The following is a 19,669-nucleotide window of genomic DNA, read 5'->3' as shown; positions in this document are numbered from 1 at the left end:
ATGATGTCACGTACTCAAATTTACTTCCAAGACTGTCATCCTTCCAGGATACCTCCAAGACCATTTTCCACATCTACTCCTGAGTCTATTTTTAAGGTGCCTTTCAGGATACCTTCTAGAATACCCTCCTAATGCCAGCTCCACGGGCACTAACGGCGCTCATACTAAGGCTGAGACCCTAACGTAAGATAGTAAAGAACTACAGCAATTGAAAATGATAGAATCCGAACAACACTGGTCTCCGACAGGTACTTAGATAAGATGTTCCTTGTAAAAGTCAGTCACATGATAGGGATACATCTGTATATGCTAACCATGGAGAGTTTCTATATATAATTATACACAGAGACCAAATAGCCATGGCGTTAGGGGAGAAAAAGGCAGTGTAATGTAAAGCCTTAAAAAACCGTTATCTTAAGGCTAGTAATCATTTGCAGTCTTATAACCGTTTATCACCCCTTTAAGACAGGAGACCATGGATATACCATTGATAATACACTGGGGGTGGGCACCACAGAAGGTGAGGTTATTGAGTTGTGCGCCGTCTGTGAAGAAAAAGAAGAAGAAGAAGGTAGGCACTGAAGTAACACCTAAATCGGCAGTGAGTTTCCCAGGGTCGTCAGGATCAACTTCGTAGAATATGATGGTCGGGTAGTCGTAGCTGAACGAATCGAAGTTAGGGCGAAGAAGCTTGCAAGGACCGGCCCAGTCAGCGAAGAACATGACTATGACTTGCTTCTCAGAGTCGATGACCCTTCTCGGTGAATTCAGCAGACCTAAAATGACGGGAATAATTTATTAATCTCTGAAAGACGGTAGGTAGTGAGGGGAGGTTAATGCGAAACAATAAAAAAAACATACGTCTTGATAGAATGGATACCCATTTTGGCTGAATTCGATCAGAAGATGTTTGGAAGCCACGAAGCTTATCTAAATATTCCAATAAATTTTGGAGATTCATCAAGCCTTTCCGGAGTGCTATAGCTGTACTGTTTCGGTCGAATTTGATAGACGTCTAGGGCTCTCATCCTGGGCTAAGTCGTGTTCTGGCGCAGATAACTTACATTTATGAAAGCACCCTCGCATAATTGGCTTTCATTATCAACGTCCCCACTCTTGATATCTAAGTCTCTACTGGAGACGCTATCTATGCTCTTGTCTATAAGAAAAAGAAAAGAAAAAAAAAAGGTTCTGCTCAATTCAGGATTAGCATCACTGATACACCGTGTCGCCAGACCCGATTGGATTGGAACGACGCACTAGTATGACCGAAAGTCCACAGGAGCAACGAACAAGGAAGGGATAGCAGTAAGTCGGAAGTGCAAAGGGAGTAGGTGTGAATAAAGGCGGCTTGGTGCTTGAGCACGAGGGGGTGTAAAGGTGACACTGCGCGGGGTGTTAGAGAAGAAATTGTAGATAAAACGCACAATGGTATTGAGAACTCGAAAAAAAATGGAGATACAAGGAATTGAACAAATATGAAAAGGACATGAGAGATCTAAACTGTTGGGGAATTCCAAGAACTGTCTCAGTATAACCTTTCGCGATATATATACTTACCCTTGTCCTCTCTAGCAATCGAGTTAATGTCCAGATAAATTATTTTCCGACTATAGTCTAGGGTGGTTGTAGGAGTCAAGTAGCCCACTATATCTTATGCATAGGCGTCTGATGAAGGGCCAGCCTTCAACTATCTAGTTTATGTATGTGTATATGTATATGTGTTACTATTAGGGTGATTATTATAGCATCAGACAATCCTGCACACATACACATACACATACACATCAAGTGTATAGATTTATATATATATGGATTGATACATATTTGTAGAATTGTCGTACATTCCATGAGCTTACCTATGGCAGCTGGAAGTCGCCCATTAGCGAAGAGTGCTAGATTAACCCTGAAGAAGCATATTTACATGTCGTTCAATATGACCACTATTTAATAACAGGTCATGACTTGGCCGAGCGTTCAATAGAAACGGTAAGTTCTTCATTTCCCGGCATGCTGAGAATTAATATTATATACAGTGTATGTGTCTTTGGGAAGTTTAGTCCTAAGCATAAGTACTTAGTAGTGGATACGACTGATGATGAATAACAGATGGATGAGCGGGTTTATACTTGATCCTCTCGAAAACAAAAAATCCTTCCCTTTACTACATCTAGTCTTCAATGGCCTTGTCTCCTTCGTGTACAGAAAGTCACTAGCAGAAATACAGGTAATATGCACTAAGACCAGGCGGGTATTAGTGATTGGATGTGCTCTTGGCTGCTAGAGTGAGGGGTTCAATTCCGTCCCTATGCCACGTTACTAAGTTCACTCTATACGCCAAGCGTCGGGAACTGAACATATATCTCAACTCGCTTATAGTAGGATTAATGAGTAGTAGCCATCAGCTAATCAATCAACAGTATACGAGAATGCTGCCAATAATCTCACAAGATGTAAAACATCAGTTGCTTGGATGAAAATTTACCGGAGGAATAGTAGTAGTATTCTGTTCATCAGCTACAACTTGAATCCTGCTAACATCTGGCGGGGTTACCCCGCGATCTGCACCGCATCCATCAAAAAAAATGACAGACCAACACAAAATGTCCGCAGTTCATCGACTAGCTTCAATGACCATCACATTTTTTCAAAGTCATGCGGGGATTTCCGAGCAGTCAATGAGTCAAATCCTGCAACAATCCCCTAAGGGATCAAATTTTCACACCCATAGCCGGGGCCAGATCAAGTAGTAGCAGGATGGGCATGCGACAGCTCTCCTTCTCCATCTGTCAGGCCCACCTCGTGCAGCGCAAGTCTTCTGACACGGACCTCTCTCGGACTCGCCTAAACCTTGTTAGCCATGCACGGTATGACTTCATTTCCGTCGTGGTAATTCCTTTATTCCGCCTGTGAGTTTACCCAGCCTTCTCTCCCCTCTTCTCCCCTCTCCCGTCCATCGGGTTACCGCTGGTGGCTTGCAGCAGACATGAAAGAACGTGGGGTGGCAAGCAGGGCCATGGCTCTCGGATTGCCATGTCCGAGCTCAAGCTTGCCCGGCAAGATGTCCGAGTGCGTACATTGAGAGGACCGACTGCGGTAGTTGATGTATCTGCTGCCCCCTTGCTTTAAGTTGAACGGGTAGACTGGGATACTCGGTACAAAACTATAGAATGAGTCATGGGATTGGTATGTAATGTAGTTATATCCCTCAGTTGTACTCTACGGGTGAGGCCGCTTATCGAGGGTATCCTTCCTTGATAGGTATGATTACCGGAACAGGCAAGACGCTCCTAGGCTCTCCCCGGATCTGGGGTTATCCACTGGATAGTAAGCAAGTAGTGGGGAGCGTGCCACTGTGGCTGAGTATTTTTCTATCTGTGATTCCATGGTGGGAAGATGTCTAACTTACTTTCTATAGGATATTAGGAAACGTGTACGGGTGTTGCACTTTCATACTATCCACCAATTACGTACAGGATGTTCCAACTGACCTAAATAGTAGGCAAGGATAGTAGAGGGGCGCATGATATGATATCTTAAGTAAGGGGAAAAGGAATGCGAAAGATCAGGTTCCTGTCTATCTATCAATCTAAGGAAAGAAGTCAGCTCCCCCGGCCTCCCCGGGTTAGTTCTGAAAAGATAGCACGGAGCAGTCCGAGAACAAAAAAAGGGGGGTGAAACTGGGGCAAAGGCGGGAGAATGTTGGCTGGAGAAACTGGAGCTGGAAGGTTCGATCGCCCGCAATAGATGGATCAAGCGAAATTCGGCTCTGGGGTCGAAGAGTTGACCCAATCCCAATTCCATGCCCCTTACTATTAATGGCAGCTGATGACTGGGGATGATACGTAACTTGCCCCAGACACGAAAAAAGCTAAGGCTACCGACTTCCAAGTAAAACAACCGGCACCGTCACAGCTCCATTTCGCCAGTCCAGGAAAAAACGAGATAATCCCGGTCTTTCCCCGATCGGGAGCAACTCCACGTTTCCGCGTCCAATTCGGGGAGCATTACGCGATTTATGATTGGTGGCCAATCGTCCTCCAGCCGACGGTTAGTCAGCTGTGGGAGTCCCACATGGGAATCCGCTCAAATGTCACTGATTGGTGTGGGGGAAATCCCTCGTGATGGTCGGAGATTATCCACACGGACCAATCACCACCGCTTGGGCGTTGGTTCGTTTTTCCCCCACGAATTACTACTTACTGTATACTTACTGATACTACTAAGTACTAAGCCACTGCTGGGTCCCCCGTATTTTCATCGTGGTCCAGTCAATTAATCTCCAATTACGGCATGGAAATCTCGTTGTTTTACCTTCTAGTAGTACTGCTTGCGAGATAAAGGGTGAGTACACAATATTCATGTGAAATTGGACAAACTATAACGGCTAGCACTTTTAAAATAGGAAGGTGTCTAAGATTACTAAGTCGTTATAGTGCTGTGCCTTACTCACTCTTTATCAGGAATTAAGGCATGAACTGATTGACTACAACAAGCTGTACCAATCACATATAGGTGTAGGGCTTTTCCCACAGTAGCGGCATGCAGCATGTTGTGATGGCACACATTGACAGCAAGGAACCGCCCTTCCATGCCACCCTTCATTACGACACTGTACATGAAACAGAAAGAGAGCTATCTGGTATATCCACCTGGAGGGAACCGGAAGGCTCTAAGCTCATCATAGATGCCTGGCTCTACCCCAGTGCGCCATCCTTTCTCTCTACTTGTGGGGTACTGAGCTCTTTCCTCCGATCCTCGCTGCTCTCCCGACCTCTTCTCAAGCCACAAATAGCCTTTGGCAATACGTACACACTACTACACAGTAGTCTGCTGGTCCCTCCAATACTCCACTCGGGCGCCAGCTAGATAATATGATCCCGTCTGGGGGGAGCGAGCTCACAGGTCACCCGCTCAGATTCTGGGCCGTTACGGCTCGCAATTTCCGACGGAACTATTGGACAGCGCCAACAGAACATTCTTTGTAACCTTGCGAGAGGGTTTGTCTCCTCCGGTTGTCGGCACTATTAAGCGTGACATCGGACCCTCTATCACGTGGATGAGCTTGTGGTTGATACTCCTTCCATGAATATGATTCGGGGAGATCACATTGCAGGGGTAATAATTCACGCAGGGTTTGGATGATGATTAATATTATTCATCCGTAAAGCCTAGTGGCCAGGTCTAGAGCAAGGTGTGCTTTGCACCCCATTGCTGCGATGATTTGTTTTGCTGCTCCTATGAATTTTGACTGACAACTCGCATGCACAATATGTGTGTGTAGAGCAGCAGCGCCAGCAGCATCAAGAATTTGGGGCCGATCCACCCGCGCGATATTTTGCCCCAGTCTGTGACCAGCACCATCTCACGACCCATTCAACGCTACCTACATTCAGAAGTAAACGTCGATTTGCTCCTATTAATGACGTTTACCTACAATTCTGATGCTGCTACAATTCTTGAGGGGTTTTCTTCAATAATGATATTCTTCGATGCGTAAGGAGGAACATTGTAAGGTTCTAAACGACTCATCCGGAGAGTACTACTAGGTCTCGATGCGGCGGGCGAGCCGAATCCAAGGACTCCCGCTTTTCTCCAGTTCCTAGTTTCAGTGGGTCTCCCAAACAGTGACCGCATTTATTGAATTCTGTCCAAATAATTAATCCCCCGAACGAACTAAACCGCAGGATACCGTTCCCAACTCCCAGTGTCGTCCCAGGTTTGATCCGGCCCAACGATTCGCCCCTCCATCGGCATGCGGGATCGGCTGCGATCCTACATTGGGCAGCTGGCGGGCGGGCCTGCCCTGCTCCTATCCCTCATGCTGCATAGCGCCTGGCAACTGGGCTTAGTCTCTCCCGGGTCTGGATGCTGTAGGCCAGCGACAACCACCTAGTCCATTATTAATTCCTGATGCATTGGCAATGATACCTGGTTAGTTGACTTCCTTTCCCCCCCAAAAAAGGCCCTGCTGTACTACAACGTAACTTACTAAGTTTTCAACAGGGGGAAACGATATGTGCATGATCGTCATAAGTCCACTCCCTCTCCACCAACTTCAAGACGTAGTCCTCTCTGCCTCCGGCTTCGAGACCGCATGACATATGCACCGTCCGCACTGGATGGGTCATCGAATTATCGAGTGCAAACAAGCTGCAGGCTGCAAGATTTCCAAGTCATTCTATCTAACGGATAGTTGTGTTGTGACAATGGCTAACTACTGACTCATACGTAGAGGGTTTTCCTCAGCGCGATCCAACCAAGGAGACGACACTTCATCAACAAAATGAATTCGTGAGTAAAGAGGACCGCTGTGCATGTGTGTGTGTCTTATTATAACGATCATCGAGGTAGGCTCCGATAGCGCAGAGCAATCCAGCCTAGTCCGAGATCACCATACGCGCACTGTATATCACACAAAAGGAATGGTAGATAACTAGAGAGCATACGGGATAATCTAAACGGAGCGCTTACGGGCCTCGGTTCCGTGGTATCTGGCTAGCTGACCCATACTCGGCTGTTCAGCAAAAGGGAAATCGTTGATGTTGTACTCCGTACCGCAGGGGCCGATCCCCGATCAAAGAACACACAGTAGTAAACTTACGCTTTGCAATACGGATCCAGCGGGAGAGAAAATCTTATTAGAGACAAAGAGCCGAATGATTTACATCCTGGTAATAATCACTATTTTCGAGCCTACCTGACTGACTGACTGACTGACGTAAAAGGGGGCAATGGAAGGGAAGCCGACGGAAGCAGACCCGAGTTTCTGAGACGCCGTGCATCTCCAGTCCAGAGTTGCGAGTAGTGCATGCAAATAAAAGAAAAATCACAAGAGCCGGAATCTTTTCCGAAACCAAATATGACGCATCCTCCCTTGGTGTGTGTGTGTGTGTGTGTGTGTGTGTGTTAGTTAACTAACTGACTCCGGAAAAGTCACCGCACCACTCCGTATGTATACCGCCCCGTGGCTGCATCCCTGCACAAAAGAATAGCGCCATGAGAGTTTTGAGGATGTCCCAGGGTCAAAAGTAGTCGCGAAGGAATATTCTACCAAATAAAAGCTTCCCACTGCAAACACCCGATGGGGAAAGGTTTCCAGAGTCTTGTGTCTTGTCTCATGGGGATTGGGAATAGCACGTTTAGTTCAGACCAATGGCAGGATCTTGAATTTGCTCCCGGTCCCCTCCGGTGGTGGCCAAGTTGCCGATGACTGGTTGTGGCGGACAGGGCCAGTAACGTGACCGGGCCGATGGAGACCCCCCCCCCCCCCCCCCTCAATCGGGTATGGAAAACTGCCATCGTCTTCTTCTGGGTCCGTTGCTACTCCTTAGTAGTGGTGGGGAAGAGGAGGAAGAGAGGGAGGGGGGACGGGCTAAGAGGACGGAAAATACGGAGTAAGGGGACGGGAGTTGGTTCACTTGACTGAAATGGGTAAATTACTACTTCCCTACTGTAGTTTACACACTGAGAAAAAAACCGGCTGTGGAACGGAAGCTGAGGAACTGGGTAGAAACCACTAAATACTTAGTAAGTACTTCACTAAACTTGTTTTGGTCGGAGGAGGAGGGGGTCCTGCGTTTGGTGGTGGATCTTTACAAACAGTCATGGATTTCTGAATGGTCGTTGGCCTCTCCAGTGGGGGTGTTTGTACAGTAAGCAATGCGCAACGACTGGCTCAAAAAGACATCCGTAATCTGATTGTGTCTTTTTCTTGGGTATTATTATTATTAAATTCAGATTATTATTTTCTTTCCCCCACCACTCCGACTGGAACCCGCTTTTCCTTTTTTTCCCAAGCCTCCAACTCCCCCCAAAAAGGGACTAGTCGATGCGGTCTGAGGTAAATACAGACCCGCACTAGCGCCGGCCTTCTTTTCTGGCCAGCGTGACTAGTGAGTATAGTCTAGTCCACGATAGGTAGCAAGAGTCTTTTTCACTACTCAACTAAAATCCCCCGGCGCGGTTTGACGACGACGATGACAACCCCGATGATGAGGATGATGATGATTAACCCGGGTCAGGTCCTCTTTTTCCTTTCCCCTAGTCTCAAAGTCTAGTACGGAGCACACCGTCCGCCATTGGGTTTCCACTTTCTAGGCGGAATTCCACGGTTCTGGTCTGGGGGAGGCGACTATGGCGAGTGGATCTGGGGCTCATCATCCCCAACGCCAACGCCTCCTGACTGACTGGTTTTTTGACTGACGGTTGGAACAGGCACTTGCGACATTTGCTGCTGCTACTGACACTAGTTCAATCGTACTTAAACATTCTCCTCCCCGGCCCCAAGTCATGTCTCGATTTTCGTCCCTTTGGACGAAAAGATTGGAACGTGGTCCTGTGATTCCTTTTTTTCTCTTTCTCTCTCTCTCTCTCCCCCTTCCGGCGGAAAGTGATTCTCTAACTTAATTCCTGTATGGATTTATTTTAAATAAATTAAAAAAAAAGAAAAACAGAAAAGAAAAAAAAGGAACATAAAAATCAAAAGGAACCCTCTCCACTCTTGTTACTTTTTACCTCTGTTGGGTCACGTTCTGGATTTCCTTTTTCCTACTACACACCTCTTCCTCCACCTTTCTCTTGTTCTAGCTCTTACTACTTACTCATTACTCCTACCCTTGCCATCTTTGTCCTATTACCTATAATCCTCTTTGAATTATCTACCAAGAAAGTCGCATTGATTATCCTACTCTGATTATCGCTATACTTCTCCACGCCGTTTCTCTACAATTCCTCTTCCACCATTGATACGACAAAAAGGCTGGCCTACTCACGGATGATTTGGTTCAACTGAATTCACGCTTTGCATAATGACTAACACTGCTGTATCAACAACTTCTCCCACCCCTCAATCCACCGTGGAAACCGAGGCCAAATCCAAGAGGAAAGCCTCCACTGCCGGTCTGCCCGCCAATGCCCGCCCTGTAAAACGGAGGGCGTCCAAGGCGTGCTGCTGCTGTCGGGCTCGCAAAGTGCGGTGTGATGTGGTCGAAAATGGTTCGCCCTGCACGAATTGCCGCCTGGACCAAGTAGAGTGCATTGTTACTGAGAGCAAGAGGAGAAAGTTCGTCTACGTCGAATACATGTCTTCCGTTTTCCCTCCACAGAAGTGCCGGCTAACCACGAGCGCGCTTTGTTGCCACTGTTCAGGAAATCACGTGTTGAGGTCGATAATGCAAACCCTCATCAGCTGTCTCAATCCCCTGCAGAAATCCCCGATGACGGGGCTAGTCTGTTCAGGCGACTTAGCGAGTGTCATGGCCTTTCCGATATGGCCCCGGCTTCTCCCTCGCAGCGCTCTGTAGATCTAGATCAGGGGCAGCATATGCCACATCTTTTATGTTCGTATCCCACCTCGATTAGTCTCGGAGATCGTGGCAAATGACCCATCTCCACTGTATCATTTTCGATAAGATGCTAATGCGTACTTGTACAGATCAAAGCCAAGCGAACAGAATTGGCTCCGGGGATCGCTATCGAAGAAGAATGGCCCCGAATCCCGCTGTCCCAGCGACGCTTCCTTTGCACCATGTGACTTCGCAGATTCAACAGCTGCTGGACCCTTCCTTTGCCAATACCAGGTCTGGCGGTGTTGTCTTACCAGACTACATCCGCGGGTTGCCGCCACGTCTGCAAAAAGAGGACATCGACTATTTGTCCATGAAAGGAGCTTTGACTGTCCCCGACGTGGGACTACGCAATGAATTGCTGAAAAGCTACATCCACTACGTCCACACCTATATGCCCCTCCTTGACCTAGAAGACTTCCTGCAGACGATCGTTCAAAACGATGGCATCCGCCGTATGAGCCTATTGTTATTCCAAGCCGTGATGTTCGCCGGCACAGCTTTTATCGACTTGAAGCATCTCCACGCTGCCGGATACCCCACCAGAAAGGCAGCTCGTAAAGCTTTCTTTCAGCGCGCACGACTTCTCTATGATTTCGACTACGAAGTTGACCGAATCTCTCTCGTCCAATCATTACTGCTAATGACCTACTGGTATGAGACGCCTGATGACCAGAAGGATACTTGGCATTGGATGGGTGTGAGCTTGTCCCTCGCACATACCATTGGCCTGCATCGTGACCCCGGCAACTCCCGTATGGATGTCCGGCGCCAGCGGATGTGGAAACGGATTTGGTGGAGCACATATACGCGTGATCGTCTGATCGCCTTGGGAATGAGACGTCCCATGCGCGTGAAGGACGATGACTGTGATGTTCCGATGTTGACTCTTGACGATTTCGAGTTTCATCCCTTCTCGCCGGAGATTGTGAGCATGGTAGGCAACTCGGAGATTCTTCAGAGCGTGAGCCATCAGAGAGAGCTGGCTTTGATGTTCATTGAGAAGGCCAAACTTTGTCTCTGTGTGAGCCATGTTCTGTCGGCTCAATATTCGGTTCTAAGCCACAAGTTTGGTGGAACGATGGAAACCACCATGATGTTGGTACCCAAGAAATCAGCAGCGGAGACCTTCGAGGTTCGTCGTTGTGATCAGGAGCTGGAAGACTGGCTGGCCCACCTTCCGACAGAGATACGCTACGCCCCCGCAGCGCCCTCCAAGTTAAATGAGGCGCAGGAAGTTCTTCATTCTCATCGTGCACTCCTGAAGATGGTTTATTTGACCACATCCAGCGCTCTCCATCGCCCTCAGGTCCTACCTGCGATCCCGTTCCCTTCGATGGACGCCGAACTACAGGAGATTTCTAGGAATAAGGTGCGGTTTGCTGCGATCGAGATTACAAATATTGCCCAGGATCTACACAGCCTAGACCTGACCCGCTATTTCCCTACAACTGGCGTTACGGTCCTACTTCCCGCTGTGATTATTCATCTCCTCGACATCAAGTCTAGTGACCACAACGTTCGGATGACCAGCCTTCACCGGTTCTACCAGTGCATGCGCATATTACAACGTCTGAGAGAAATCTATGCATCGGCAGACTTCGCTACGTCGTTTTTGGAGGCTGCCATTCGCAAGGCCGGAATTCAGCTTACAGTAGCGCCGCAAGATGTACAGGCACGGACGAGCAGCATAGTTGACACTTCAGCACGCGTCAACACTTTGACCCCACCCCCCGACTCTCTCGCGCAGAAGATCCCTGACTTGACGTATCCGAAATCCGACGGCGCAAGACGTGCCAGCCAGCTTCCCAAGAAAAGCGGTCCCGAGTTCGCATCAACGCCCCCTCCCTCCGACGGTAGCGAGAATGGGAGCACCAGCAACATCAACCCCAGTTATCATCAGGATGCCTTTACCATCCCCAACTTCGATTCGGAGCTGAGCATCAGTGAGCTCATGGATCTGGCGAATGATGCGGAAGTAACCCAGAACGACTTCGATGCCTTGATCAACTTTGACGATGCCGGTGCGGACTTCCTTGCCCCCGATGATGGCTTGAATACCGGGAATGGTAATGGGAAGAACTATGGCTTCGGCTTGGGTACCATGAACAATCTTTCCGACATCATGGGCTTCGATACTGAGAAACAAGGCGTTGGTCTGGCCAGCTTGGGAGACGGACAACTTGCCGACGATCGCGCTGCGGCATCACGGAACGATATGAACACTTTCGCAGCCGACCTCGATGCGGAACTCGGCCTGAGTCTTTAAGCGGCTTGGAAACACTGTTGCGACATTGTTTCATGTTTGTGCCATGATTTAGAACTCATTTGCTTTCTGCACTGCTCTTGGCGATCTTGTTTGGCCGTTTGTTGAAATAGGCCCCTTTTACAACATATGTGTGCATCAAAGGGAGATGGGCGCTTGGCGTTCACGGGCTTTTACGTACCGGGTTCGAACCTTGGATCGGTTGATGCTTATTTCTTATGTACTTCATGTGCCTGATTTGTCCCCCTGCACGGGGCAATTGTTCCCATTTTATGTACATACAGAGTCGAAAAGTACGACATGTGAAAATGAATGACCTAACGCATGCTACTCGGGTTATAGTAAACTTAGCTTCGTCGGAGAGATGTAGTAGTGTATGTTGATTGAACTCTGTATGGCTGGCAAGCGGCCAATTGTCAACAAGGGAAGCAGGTAGATCGATGAATCGAAGAGGATCTCGACTTCTTGTAGACCACCCCTTGCCGGGCATTCTTCAGGTATGTCTATGCTGCTGCTGCTGCTGCTGCTGCTCCGATCACCCTTGCAGTGAGCACCACCCATTGACCGCTTGGGAGGGATCTTCTTGTCACCGTCAATTCTGTGTAGCATCTGTTGAGTCGATACGGTCGGTTCATATTTCTCTCCATACGGTAGAATCTGACAGCATATGGAGAGTATTATCTACTAGGATGAAAAAACAAACACCCGCAGATGGGATCAATCAAGATGTTATTGATAGGAGGTTGTGGAACAAACCGTACTCATACCCTCAAAACTTGCTCAGTCGCAGCAACTTGAGCGGACCGGCTAATACACCTGTATACCATCCACGTATTCAGTCTGTGCTAGTTTGTTGTCTCAAGTGGAGATCCAAGACGTGGTCATGAAGTACTACTAGTGGTGGAGAGGAGGTCTTGTGCATACCAGTCCCGATCAGGCAGGTGCTTTGGGTCAGGCACTTCCCGTCTTGTCTGTCTCTCCCTCCATCATCCTTTCATTTACTGTCTCTCTCTCTCTTCTATCTTCTTTTGCTCATTTCCACCTGTCATTGGTTTCAACGATGGACTGCACATCTTCTCCTGTTTTGTGTCTTTTTTCTTGGCCTCTTCCCCCGCACCAAGCACTTGAATCATCCTGTTCAATCCCGGTCCCTGCATCATCTCATTCACAGCCACAGCGTCTGCCATGATGTAACTAACAAATAGCTCTCCACCATCATCCAATACCTGTCCCGCCAAGGAAGTTGGGCCCCCGATACCACATTGACTGAGTCACAAGCCTTTCTCAATAGCCTTTCATTCCGGGCACGGATTCGATCAGTCAACTGTCACAATGCCAATTCAACCAGGTCCTGTGAGGCACGGAATCCAAACCAAGACACTAAGTACCAAGGTACAGCACTAGCGAGACAGCGTGTTATCACTATTATTGGCAAATTGACCACGGGATTTCTCATGCAGGGTTCGGCTGCTCCATCCACCCCTCCTCTTCCTACTCAGTAATTCCTTTCCGCCTCGGTTATTGGAGGAGATGCTGAGCTGCTTAACTGACGCCTCACCGATCAGGCCGGAAACGGCGGCGGGATACAACCTCGTTTCCACACAATAGTGTTTGTCTTCTGCAAGCTGCACGGCATTGCTAATTGCCGCCAGCATGTATCTTCTATCCACTGGATATGAATTATTCTCCCCTCACACCATGTGGGCCTGCGACTTTTCTCTCAAACTTTGTCACTCATGCAACGATGTAGTATATAAAGCCCTGGCTGGGGATGGCATCCCCCACCCATCGGTCTTTCGCTGACCCTTCTCCCTGAAAGGACTCCTCTAGTGGCTTGCGGTGCATGTATAGAATCAATCTTCGAAGATATTTAACTAGGTATAGCTGTGACTGAGTCTGTCCTTGCATTCAACAACACCATGCGCGGCTCTCAGTTGGTGCACTTATTGGCCCTGGCTGCACTCAGTTGTGCTACGCCCGAGAATAAATGGTCCTCCACGATGAGAAGGCAGTTACCAAAAGCACCCACTGGCGTCAAATCGATGAAAACTCCGAACAATGTCACCATCAGGTATAAAGAACCAGGAACCGAAGGCGTTTGTGAGACGACGCCCGGAGTCAAATCATATTCCGGATATGTCGATCTTTCGCCAGAATCACATACCTTTTTCTGGTTTTTTGAGTCACGTCGTGATCCCGAGAATGATCCAGTGACTTTGTGGCTGAATGGTGGTCCTGGAAGCGATTCGTTGATTGGGCTTTTCGAAGGTTGGCCAAATATCGAGGCGGAAAGGACAAAAAGCTTGAAAATTCTGACGCTTTCACAACAGAGTTGGGTCCGTGTCACATCACCCCAGAGTACGAATCAATCATCAACCAGTACTCCTGGAACGAAGTCACCAATCTCCTTTTCTTGTCCCAGCCCCTCGGCGTGGGTATGAAATCCTGCTGCCTTGATACATCCTGAGTACATTGCTTACGATCTTATCTGCGAAGGGTTCTCTTACAGTGAAACCGAGGCCGGGTCCTTGAACCCAATTACTGGAGTCACCGAGAACGCCTCGTTTGCTGGAGTCCAGGGTCGATACCCAGTTATTGATGCCACAATCATCGGTTAGTTGTCTGGTATGACTCTCAATTAGCATTCTCCTCATGTTCCTATTCTACAGACACGACCGATATCGCTGCACGCGCAACCTGGGAGGTACTTCAAGGCTTCCTCGGTGGCCTGTCACAGCTGGATTCTGAAGTCAAGTCCAAGGAGTTCAACCTCTGGACGGAGAGCTACGGAGGGTGAGTGCAGCTTTCAGATCAGATTGACGTATGCTGACTTGATCAAGACACTATGGACCAGCTGTAGGTTTTTCTCCTCTGGATGCACATATATGAAGCTGATGACCAAAGTTCTTCAATCATTTCTACGAGCAAAACTCGAAGATTGCTAACGGGGAAGTGAGTGGAGTCCAACTCAATTTCAACTCTCTCGGGATTATCAATGGCATCATTGATGCCGCCATTCAGGTGTGTAGAAATGCAGCTCGCGCAGAGGCTTTGACGTAAGAAACATCGCTAAAACAATGAATAGGCAAACTACTACCCGGAATTTGCTGTCAACAATACATATGGAATTAAAGCTGTAAGTTTGTTATCCGCACCTCGTGGATTTTATATCAACCTTGCTCATACTTGCTAGCTCAATGACACAGTGTACAACTATATGAAGTTCGCCAACACGATGCCCAATGGATGCCAGGATCAGGTTTCTTTGTGTAAACTGACCAATAGAACCTCGCTAGCTGATTATGCTATATGTACAGAAGCAGCCAACATGTGCAGGGACAATGTTGGTGAGTGGTTTTGCAATTTCCCTGCAGGGATGTATTGATGAAGGGCTTCGCTAAGCTGTTGTACAGAAGGGCCTTATTACCAGTTTGGCGGCCGTGGCGTGTATGATATTCGCCACCCCTACAATGTAAGTGACAAGGATAAGGATTGCACTTTCCGAACAGGGACACAGCTAATATGTCTACGTAGGACCCGACCCCGCCGTCCTACTTCGTTGACTACCTCAAGAAAGACTCAGTCATGGATGCTATCGGCGTGGACATCAACTACACCGAGTCCAGCAGCGACGTATATTACGCATTCCAGCAGACCGGCGACTTTGTATGGCCAAATTTCATCGAGGACCTCGAAGAGATCCTCCGACTTCCCGTACGCGTGTCTTTGATCTACGGCGATGCTGACTATATCTGTAACTGGTTCGGTGGTCAGGCCATCTCACTCGCAGTGAACTACACCCATGCATCTCAGTTCCGTGCAGCGGGTTACACACCCATGACGGTAGATGGGGTTGAATACGGGGAGACGCGCGAGTATGGCAACTTTTCTTTCACCCGCGTATATCAAGCCGGGCATGAGGTCCCATACTATCAACCGATCGCAGCGTTGCAGCTGTTCAACCGTACTTTATTTGGATGGGATATTGCAGCGGGTACAACTCAGATTTGGCCAGACTATATTACCAACGGCACTGCGCAAGCTACACACACGCAGTCGTTCGTACCACTGTCCACAGCGTCAAGTACCACCGTCGACTAGGATTGCGGGGAAATCTCCTTCTTTGACATGGCTAATGTTGTGTTATTTATTCCGATACTTGTCCTTAACCTAACAGAGTGGCACGCAAGCTTTCTTAGACATGTTTGCCTTCAAGATGATTTATCCTACCACGACGTCGTCCTACAACTTATCAGGTGTTCTTGCAACACTTTGCAGCGACCATAAAGAGTCATGTCATATTAGGTCCATTACGGTAATTCGTAACTTGCTGTGGCTAACGTAATTGTGCCTCAGCTAGATGTCGTGATACGCTCCAAAACCCAATCTGATCAGGGATATCCAGCGAAATAACAGGAAGGAAAATAAAACATAACCAACCACCAAAAAGACAGAGGCTAATGCCTGGCCATCATAGAACTCCAGCAACCTCTTTCCGCTGAAATGGAATGTGTGTATATATAAGAAAGCTTAGTCATCATTTCACGATAGCCAACTCCGGCTCCTGCTTCTTCTCGGAAGGATGGTCTTCCAGCGGAACACCCACTTCTTGAGCGGTCTCATCCGAAAAGTTGAGGTCCGCTTCGACGTCGGTATGCTCCTTGATCTTCAAGAACACTACGGGCGACGCGATGACAAGACTGCCGGCGAGCAGGCCCCAGCAGGAGGCAAATTCCGTCATGTAAGGGGTTCCCACGGCATCCATACTGCAGCGAAGTATATTTATTAGCTTCTACGCCTAAATTCGTGAGCGAGGGGGCTTCTAGGACTCACCGCCACATGCCAGCTGCACCAGCAGACTGGATGCCTTTGTAGAAGCCGGCGAAGTTGGCCAATTTTCGAGCGTTGTTAGTCAGTGAACCCATGAACCTACACCGCCCGTATCAGTCAGTAAAATGCATACAATAAGCGCAGCCGCCAAAAATAAGAGACAACAGCGGCACTAACCAATATGCACAGGTCTGGAAGGCAGCGTCATAGAAACCATAAAACATGTACAAGAACATGGGTCCTACATAGCCGCTGGTCGTCCAGTCGGTATCTGCCTCGACATCCTTCCGTGTGTATGTCTTCTGGAAGGCATAACCACCGCCCCAAACGCCCATTGTGAGGGCAAAAAGGAGTCCAAGACCAAGCTTGGCTCGGACTGGGCGGGTAAGGAACTTCAAGTCGAGGATCTGGCCGAATACAAATGCGCCAATCATTTGCATAAGCCAGTAGAGGAGATTGTTGAGGGCCCGCGTCCGGATGGTGAAAAAAGCACCATTGACACTGTTGAATTGATAGGCAGTAAACCAGTTGCTCCCCAAGAACATGGGAAAGAACAGGATGATGTAGTAGTCGGTCCGAATGGTGTCGTAGAGACCTTTCAATTCGGACTTCCACGTGGGGTTCTTCATCACAATGACATGCGAGCCATCCTTGCGCTTAACATACTTCGAGTCTGAGAGGGCCCAGGCAAGGACAAAACCAAGCGCCATGAGCACCATGAAAGCGATGTAGGTGCCATCATTCACCTGACCAGCTTCAGAGTGCAGGTTTTGACCCAAAGGTACCTGTATACCAGGGTCAGAAAAGTACTACCATTTGGAGTAAATCACCAAAGGACTCACCAAGCTGCCAATCACACCACCCAGGTTGAAAATCACCCAGAAAATAGCAATGAATTTACCCTTCTCCTTTTCGTTCGGGTAACTCATCATGACCGCACCCTGCGCACACCACAGCAGACCACCGCAGACACCCAGTAGCGCGCCCGCAAAGATCAGGAAGCCGGAGTTCTTGTTATGGTTGTACGACAGAAGGGAAGCCACATAGAGGAAGTAGCCAAAGCCACCAATAGAGAGAGTCAGGCGGAGACCAATGCGGTTTGCGATGGACCCGGCGAAGAAACCAACTACTGCGAAGGTGCTGTACAGAGCGGTGTTCGAATCGCTGACGTCGGTGGGGTCCAGCTGACCACCTCCGCCCAAACCGCTGACTGCATTGAACATGCCCGGGCAGAGGAAACACACGAAGGAGACCAGCAGAAGTTGGGCTTCTGGGGAGGCATAGTACGGCAACGACCAGGGACCGATCTTAAATGGCTTGTACATCCAGGGTTTACCAGTGAGCTGGGTTTCCTGACCGGCCTCTGGATCGGAAGTGACCGCGGGGACTTCCTTCTCATGATGGAGGTCTTCCTGTCCCGTTGTAGTGGAAGCCATTGTCGTTGATGGACAGCTTCAATGCTGTATGGAGATGCCCCAAGAACAATGGCAGATGGGGTGAATTGATTTGCGGCTTTTCGGCAGGTCAGCAGGCGTACTCAGAATGCGCAGGTATGTGCATATGTAGACGGGATCAATGGCATGTATGTGCAGGTATAGACAGTGACAGTGTAGAAAGGTGCGTGCAGGGAAACAGACGGGACGAGTGGTGGCTGAGGGAAAGATGGAAGAGACACCTAATAACGAAAACAAGATAAAGGGGGGAAGAGGAAGAGAAGGAGAAGAAATATAAGAAGTTGATACAACGGAGGAAAGCAAATGGGATGAAGGGTATCACTGTGAGAAGAAAGGACGGAACTACCCCGGGGGAAATGAGAAGGATGACGGAGGAGCCAGCGATCCAAAATATGTAGAAATCTGGTAGCACGCACTGGGGCGGACCCAGAGAACTAAATTTAAAAGGGTTGGGCTTATGGCAGTGAAGGAGGAAGGGAAAAAAAGGCAGGATCAGGCAAGGATGTCTTAGATGATCCGGGGTAAGAATGAAGGGGTGGGCACAGAACCCAGTAAAGGGAAAACAGTGACTGGTCACGGGCGCAGGCAGAAAAAAAAAAAGCGTGAAACCCTTGGCCCAAGCTGCAGCTGTGGTAATGATAAATTGTGTGGAAAGAAAAATTAAGGTCGATGGGGGCTCTGGCTTATTTTTATCTCCGGGGGCTCGGATATGAATCGTAACATCCAGCTGATGGGGAATCTCACCAGTCTAAGCCACGAGGAGAGTGCGCCGATGGTGAGGGATCAACTTGGGCAAGGATACCACGGTGGGAGTAGGGAGGATGAGACAACGGTGATAACAGCCATCATCGGGGAGGAGGAAGACACACGACACACAAGAGATAGGCAGGAAAAGGGAGTTAGGTAGCTCCACGATACGAAGAACATCCAGATAGACAAGCAGCCGATTCAACGCCAGTGTTGCAACGCACAAAACCCAATAGAGCTTGGGAAAAGTCAATGGGATGACAAGACAAGAAAAGCCGTCGTACCTTATCTCTGGGTCCTCAAGCCGGTGGGCACAGAAGACGCACTAGAAGAACTAGCTTACTCGTTTAGTGAGTGACGGCGTGGTCAGACGGCGAGATAGTCAAGCACCACAACGAATCATCGGTCTCCGACTGACTCTAGCGGGGACCCGATCAGTCGCAGGATGGAGAAAAGAACAATCGACACGATCCACTCGACCCCAAGCGACCCAAAAGTCAAAACGAGATAGAAAACTAAGGGGGGAAAAGATGAGTAAGAGAAATAGAAAATGCGGAGATGCAACTCAAAAGATTAAGGGCGGAGGTAACAGAAAAATAATGACCCAATCAATGGCCAAGGGAATAACAATGAAAAGAGACACTGGATGTTTTGAATTTCAAGTAGTAGCCCTTCGAAGATCCGACAAGGAAATTAATCAGACTAGCAATGCACCTCTGATGCAAGTTTGCCAAATGACAACCACGAGGCCAATGGTCGAGACCCCAAGACCAGTTGCGTGTTATCACGGGAGGGGAAGCTTATCTCCAGGGGTTGGGTTGGAGATATAGTAGGAGTATAATAAGATGTGAATGGAGCAAAGCAATCGGAGTGATAGCACAGAACAAGCTAGGGAGAAGAGGAACTGTTGTGCAGAAAAGAAAAAAGGAAGGAAAGGAAAGGACGGACGGACCTTTCTCACTGATAATCCATCGACTGGATGTCAGTTGGATAGGATCGATAATCCGGTTTAACTCATCCGTCAT

The 19,669-nt window shown here is 48.5% G+C and overlaps 7 protein-coding genes across 7 annotated transcripts; 4 read left to right on the top strand and 3 right to left on the bottom strand.

Annotated features, from left to right (window-relative positions):
• Positions 1-519: 519 nt before the first annotated feature.
• Positions 520-723, bottom strand: BO83DRAFT_298199 (thioredoxin family protein; the record flags this gene model as incomplete). The annotated part of the gene is made up of 1 exon (XM_025527122.1): positions 520-723. A coding segment is annotated over one exon (204 nt), but the record flags the coding sequence as incomplete, so codon positions are not given.
• Positions 724-2,495: 1,772 nt separating this feature from the next.
• BO83DRAFT_383092 (uncharacterized protein) lies at positions 2,496-3,181 on the top strand. Its single transcript, XM_025532384.1, has 2 exons — positions 2,496-2,844; positions 2,897-3,181. The coding sequence occupies exons 1-2, from the start codon at positions 2,758-2,760 to the stop codon at positions 3,080-3,082; spliced, it is 273 nt and encodes a 90-aa protein (XP_025382659.1). The 5' UTR covers positions 2,496-2,757; the 3' UTR covers positions 3,083-3,181.
• Positions 3,182-4,303: 1,122 nt separating this feature from the next.
• On the top strand, positions 4,304-4,946 carry BO83DRAFT_182477 (uncharacterized protein). The gene has a single exon (XM_025526481.1). It carries the CDS (start codon positions 4,543-4,545, stop codon positions 4,867-4,869), a length of 327 nt encoding a protein of 108 aa, XP_025382658.1. The 5' UTR covers positions 4,304-4,542; the 3' UTR covers positions 4,870-4,946.
• Positions 4,947-8,810: 3,864 nt separating this feature from the next.
• farB1 (putative C6 transcription factor (Ctf1B)) lies at positions 8,811-11,941 on the top strand (the record flags this gene model as incomplete). Its single annotated transcript, XM_025534993.1, has 3 exons — positions 8,811-9,109; positions 9,151-9,341; positions 9,437-11,941. 3 exons carry the CDS (start codon positions 8,811-8,813, stop codon positions 11,614-11,616), a joined length of 2,670 nt encoding a protein of 889 aa, XP_025382657.1. The 3' UTR covers positions 11,617-11,941.
• A 165-nt stretch (positions 11,942-12,106) lies between these two features.
• On the bottom strand, positions 12,107-12,800 carry BO83DRAFT_403584 (uncharacterized protein; the record flags this gene model as incomplete). The annotated part of the gene is given in 5 exon segments (XM_025533633.1): positions 12,107-12,133; positions 12,153-12,254; position 12,381; positions 12,538-12,590; positions 12,738-12,800. The coding sequence occupies 5 exon segments, from the start codon at positions 12,798-12,800 to the stop codon at positions 12,107-12,109; spliced, it is 246 nt and encodes an 81-aa protein (XP_025382656.1).
• A 732-nt stretch (positions 12,801-13,532) lies between these two features.
• BO83DRAFT_403583 (S10 family peptidase) lies at positions 13,533-15,714 on the top strand (the record flags this gene model as incomplete). Its single annotated transcript, XM_025533632.1, has 10 exons — positions 13,533-13,881; positions 13,944-14,048; positions 14,110-14,226; positions 14,283-14,406; positions 14,454-14,469; positions 14,518-14,634; positions 14,699-14,749; positions 14,807-14,960; positions 15,027-15,085; positions 15,148-15,714. 10 exons carry the CDS (start codon positions 13,533-13,535, stop codon positions 15,712-15,714), a joined length of 1,659 nt encoding a protein of 552 aa, XP_025382655.1.
• Positions 15,715-16,150: 436 nt separating this feature from the next.
• On the bottom strand, positions 16,151-17,879 carry BO83DRAFT_403582 (unc-93 family MFS transporter; the record flags this gene model as incomplete). Its single annotated transcript, XM_025533631.1, has 4 exons — positions 16,151-16,379; positions 16,447-16,542; positions 16,621-17,228; positions 17,286-17,879. 4 exons carry the CDS (start codon positions 17,877-17,879, stop codon positions 16,151-16,153), a joined length of 1,527 nt encoding a protein of 508 aa, XP_025382654.1.
• Between the last annotated feature and the right edge of the window lie 1,790 nt (positions 17,880-19,669).

The sequence above is a fragment of the Aspergillus eucalypticola genome, assembly GCF_003184535.1.
Source record: "Aspergillus eucalypticola CBS 122712 chromosome Unknown BO83scaffold_41, whole genome shotgun sequence".
NCBI classification, from domain to species: domain Eukaryota; kingdom Fungi; phylum Ascomycota; class Eurotiomycetes; order Eurotiales; family Aspergillaceae; genus Aspergillus; species Aspergillus eucalypticola.
The sequence above is the reverse complement of the archived record's forward strand: the minus strand, read 5'-3'. Positions and strand labels throughout refer to the sequence as shown.

Bases quoted from the DNA above. Each gene is read 5' to 3' on its own strand.
- BO83DRAFT_383092 (XM_025532384.1), top strand. From the start codon at position 2,758: ATGGGCATGCGACAGCTCTCCTTCTCCATCTGTCAGGCCCACCTCGTG. The intron at 2,845-2,896 runs CTAAACCTTGTT...TCGTGGTAATTC, and splicing joins CGGACCTCTCTCGGACTCGC to CTTTATTCCGCCTGTGAGTT.
- BO83DRAFT_182477 (XM_025526481.1), top strand. From the start codon at position 4,543: ATGCAGCATGTTGTGATGGCACACATTGACAGCAAGGAACCGCCCTTC.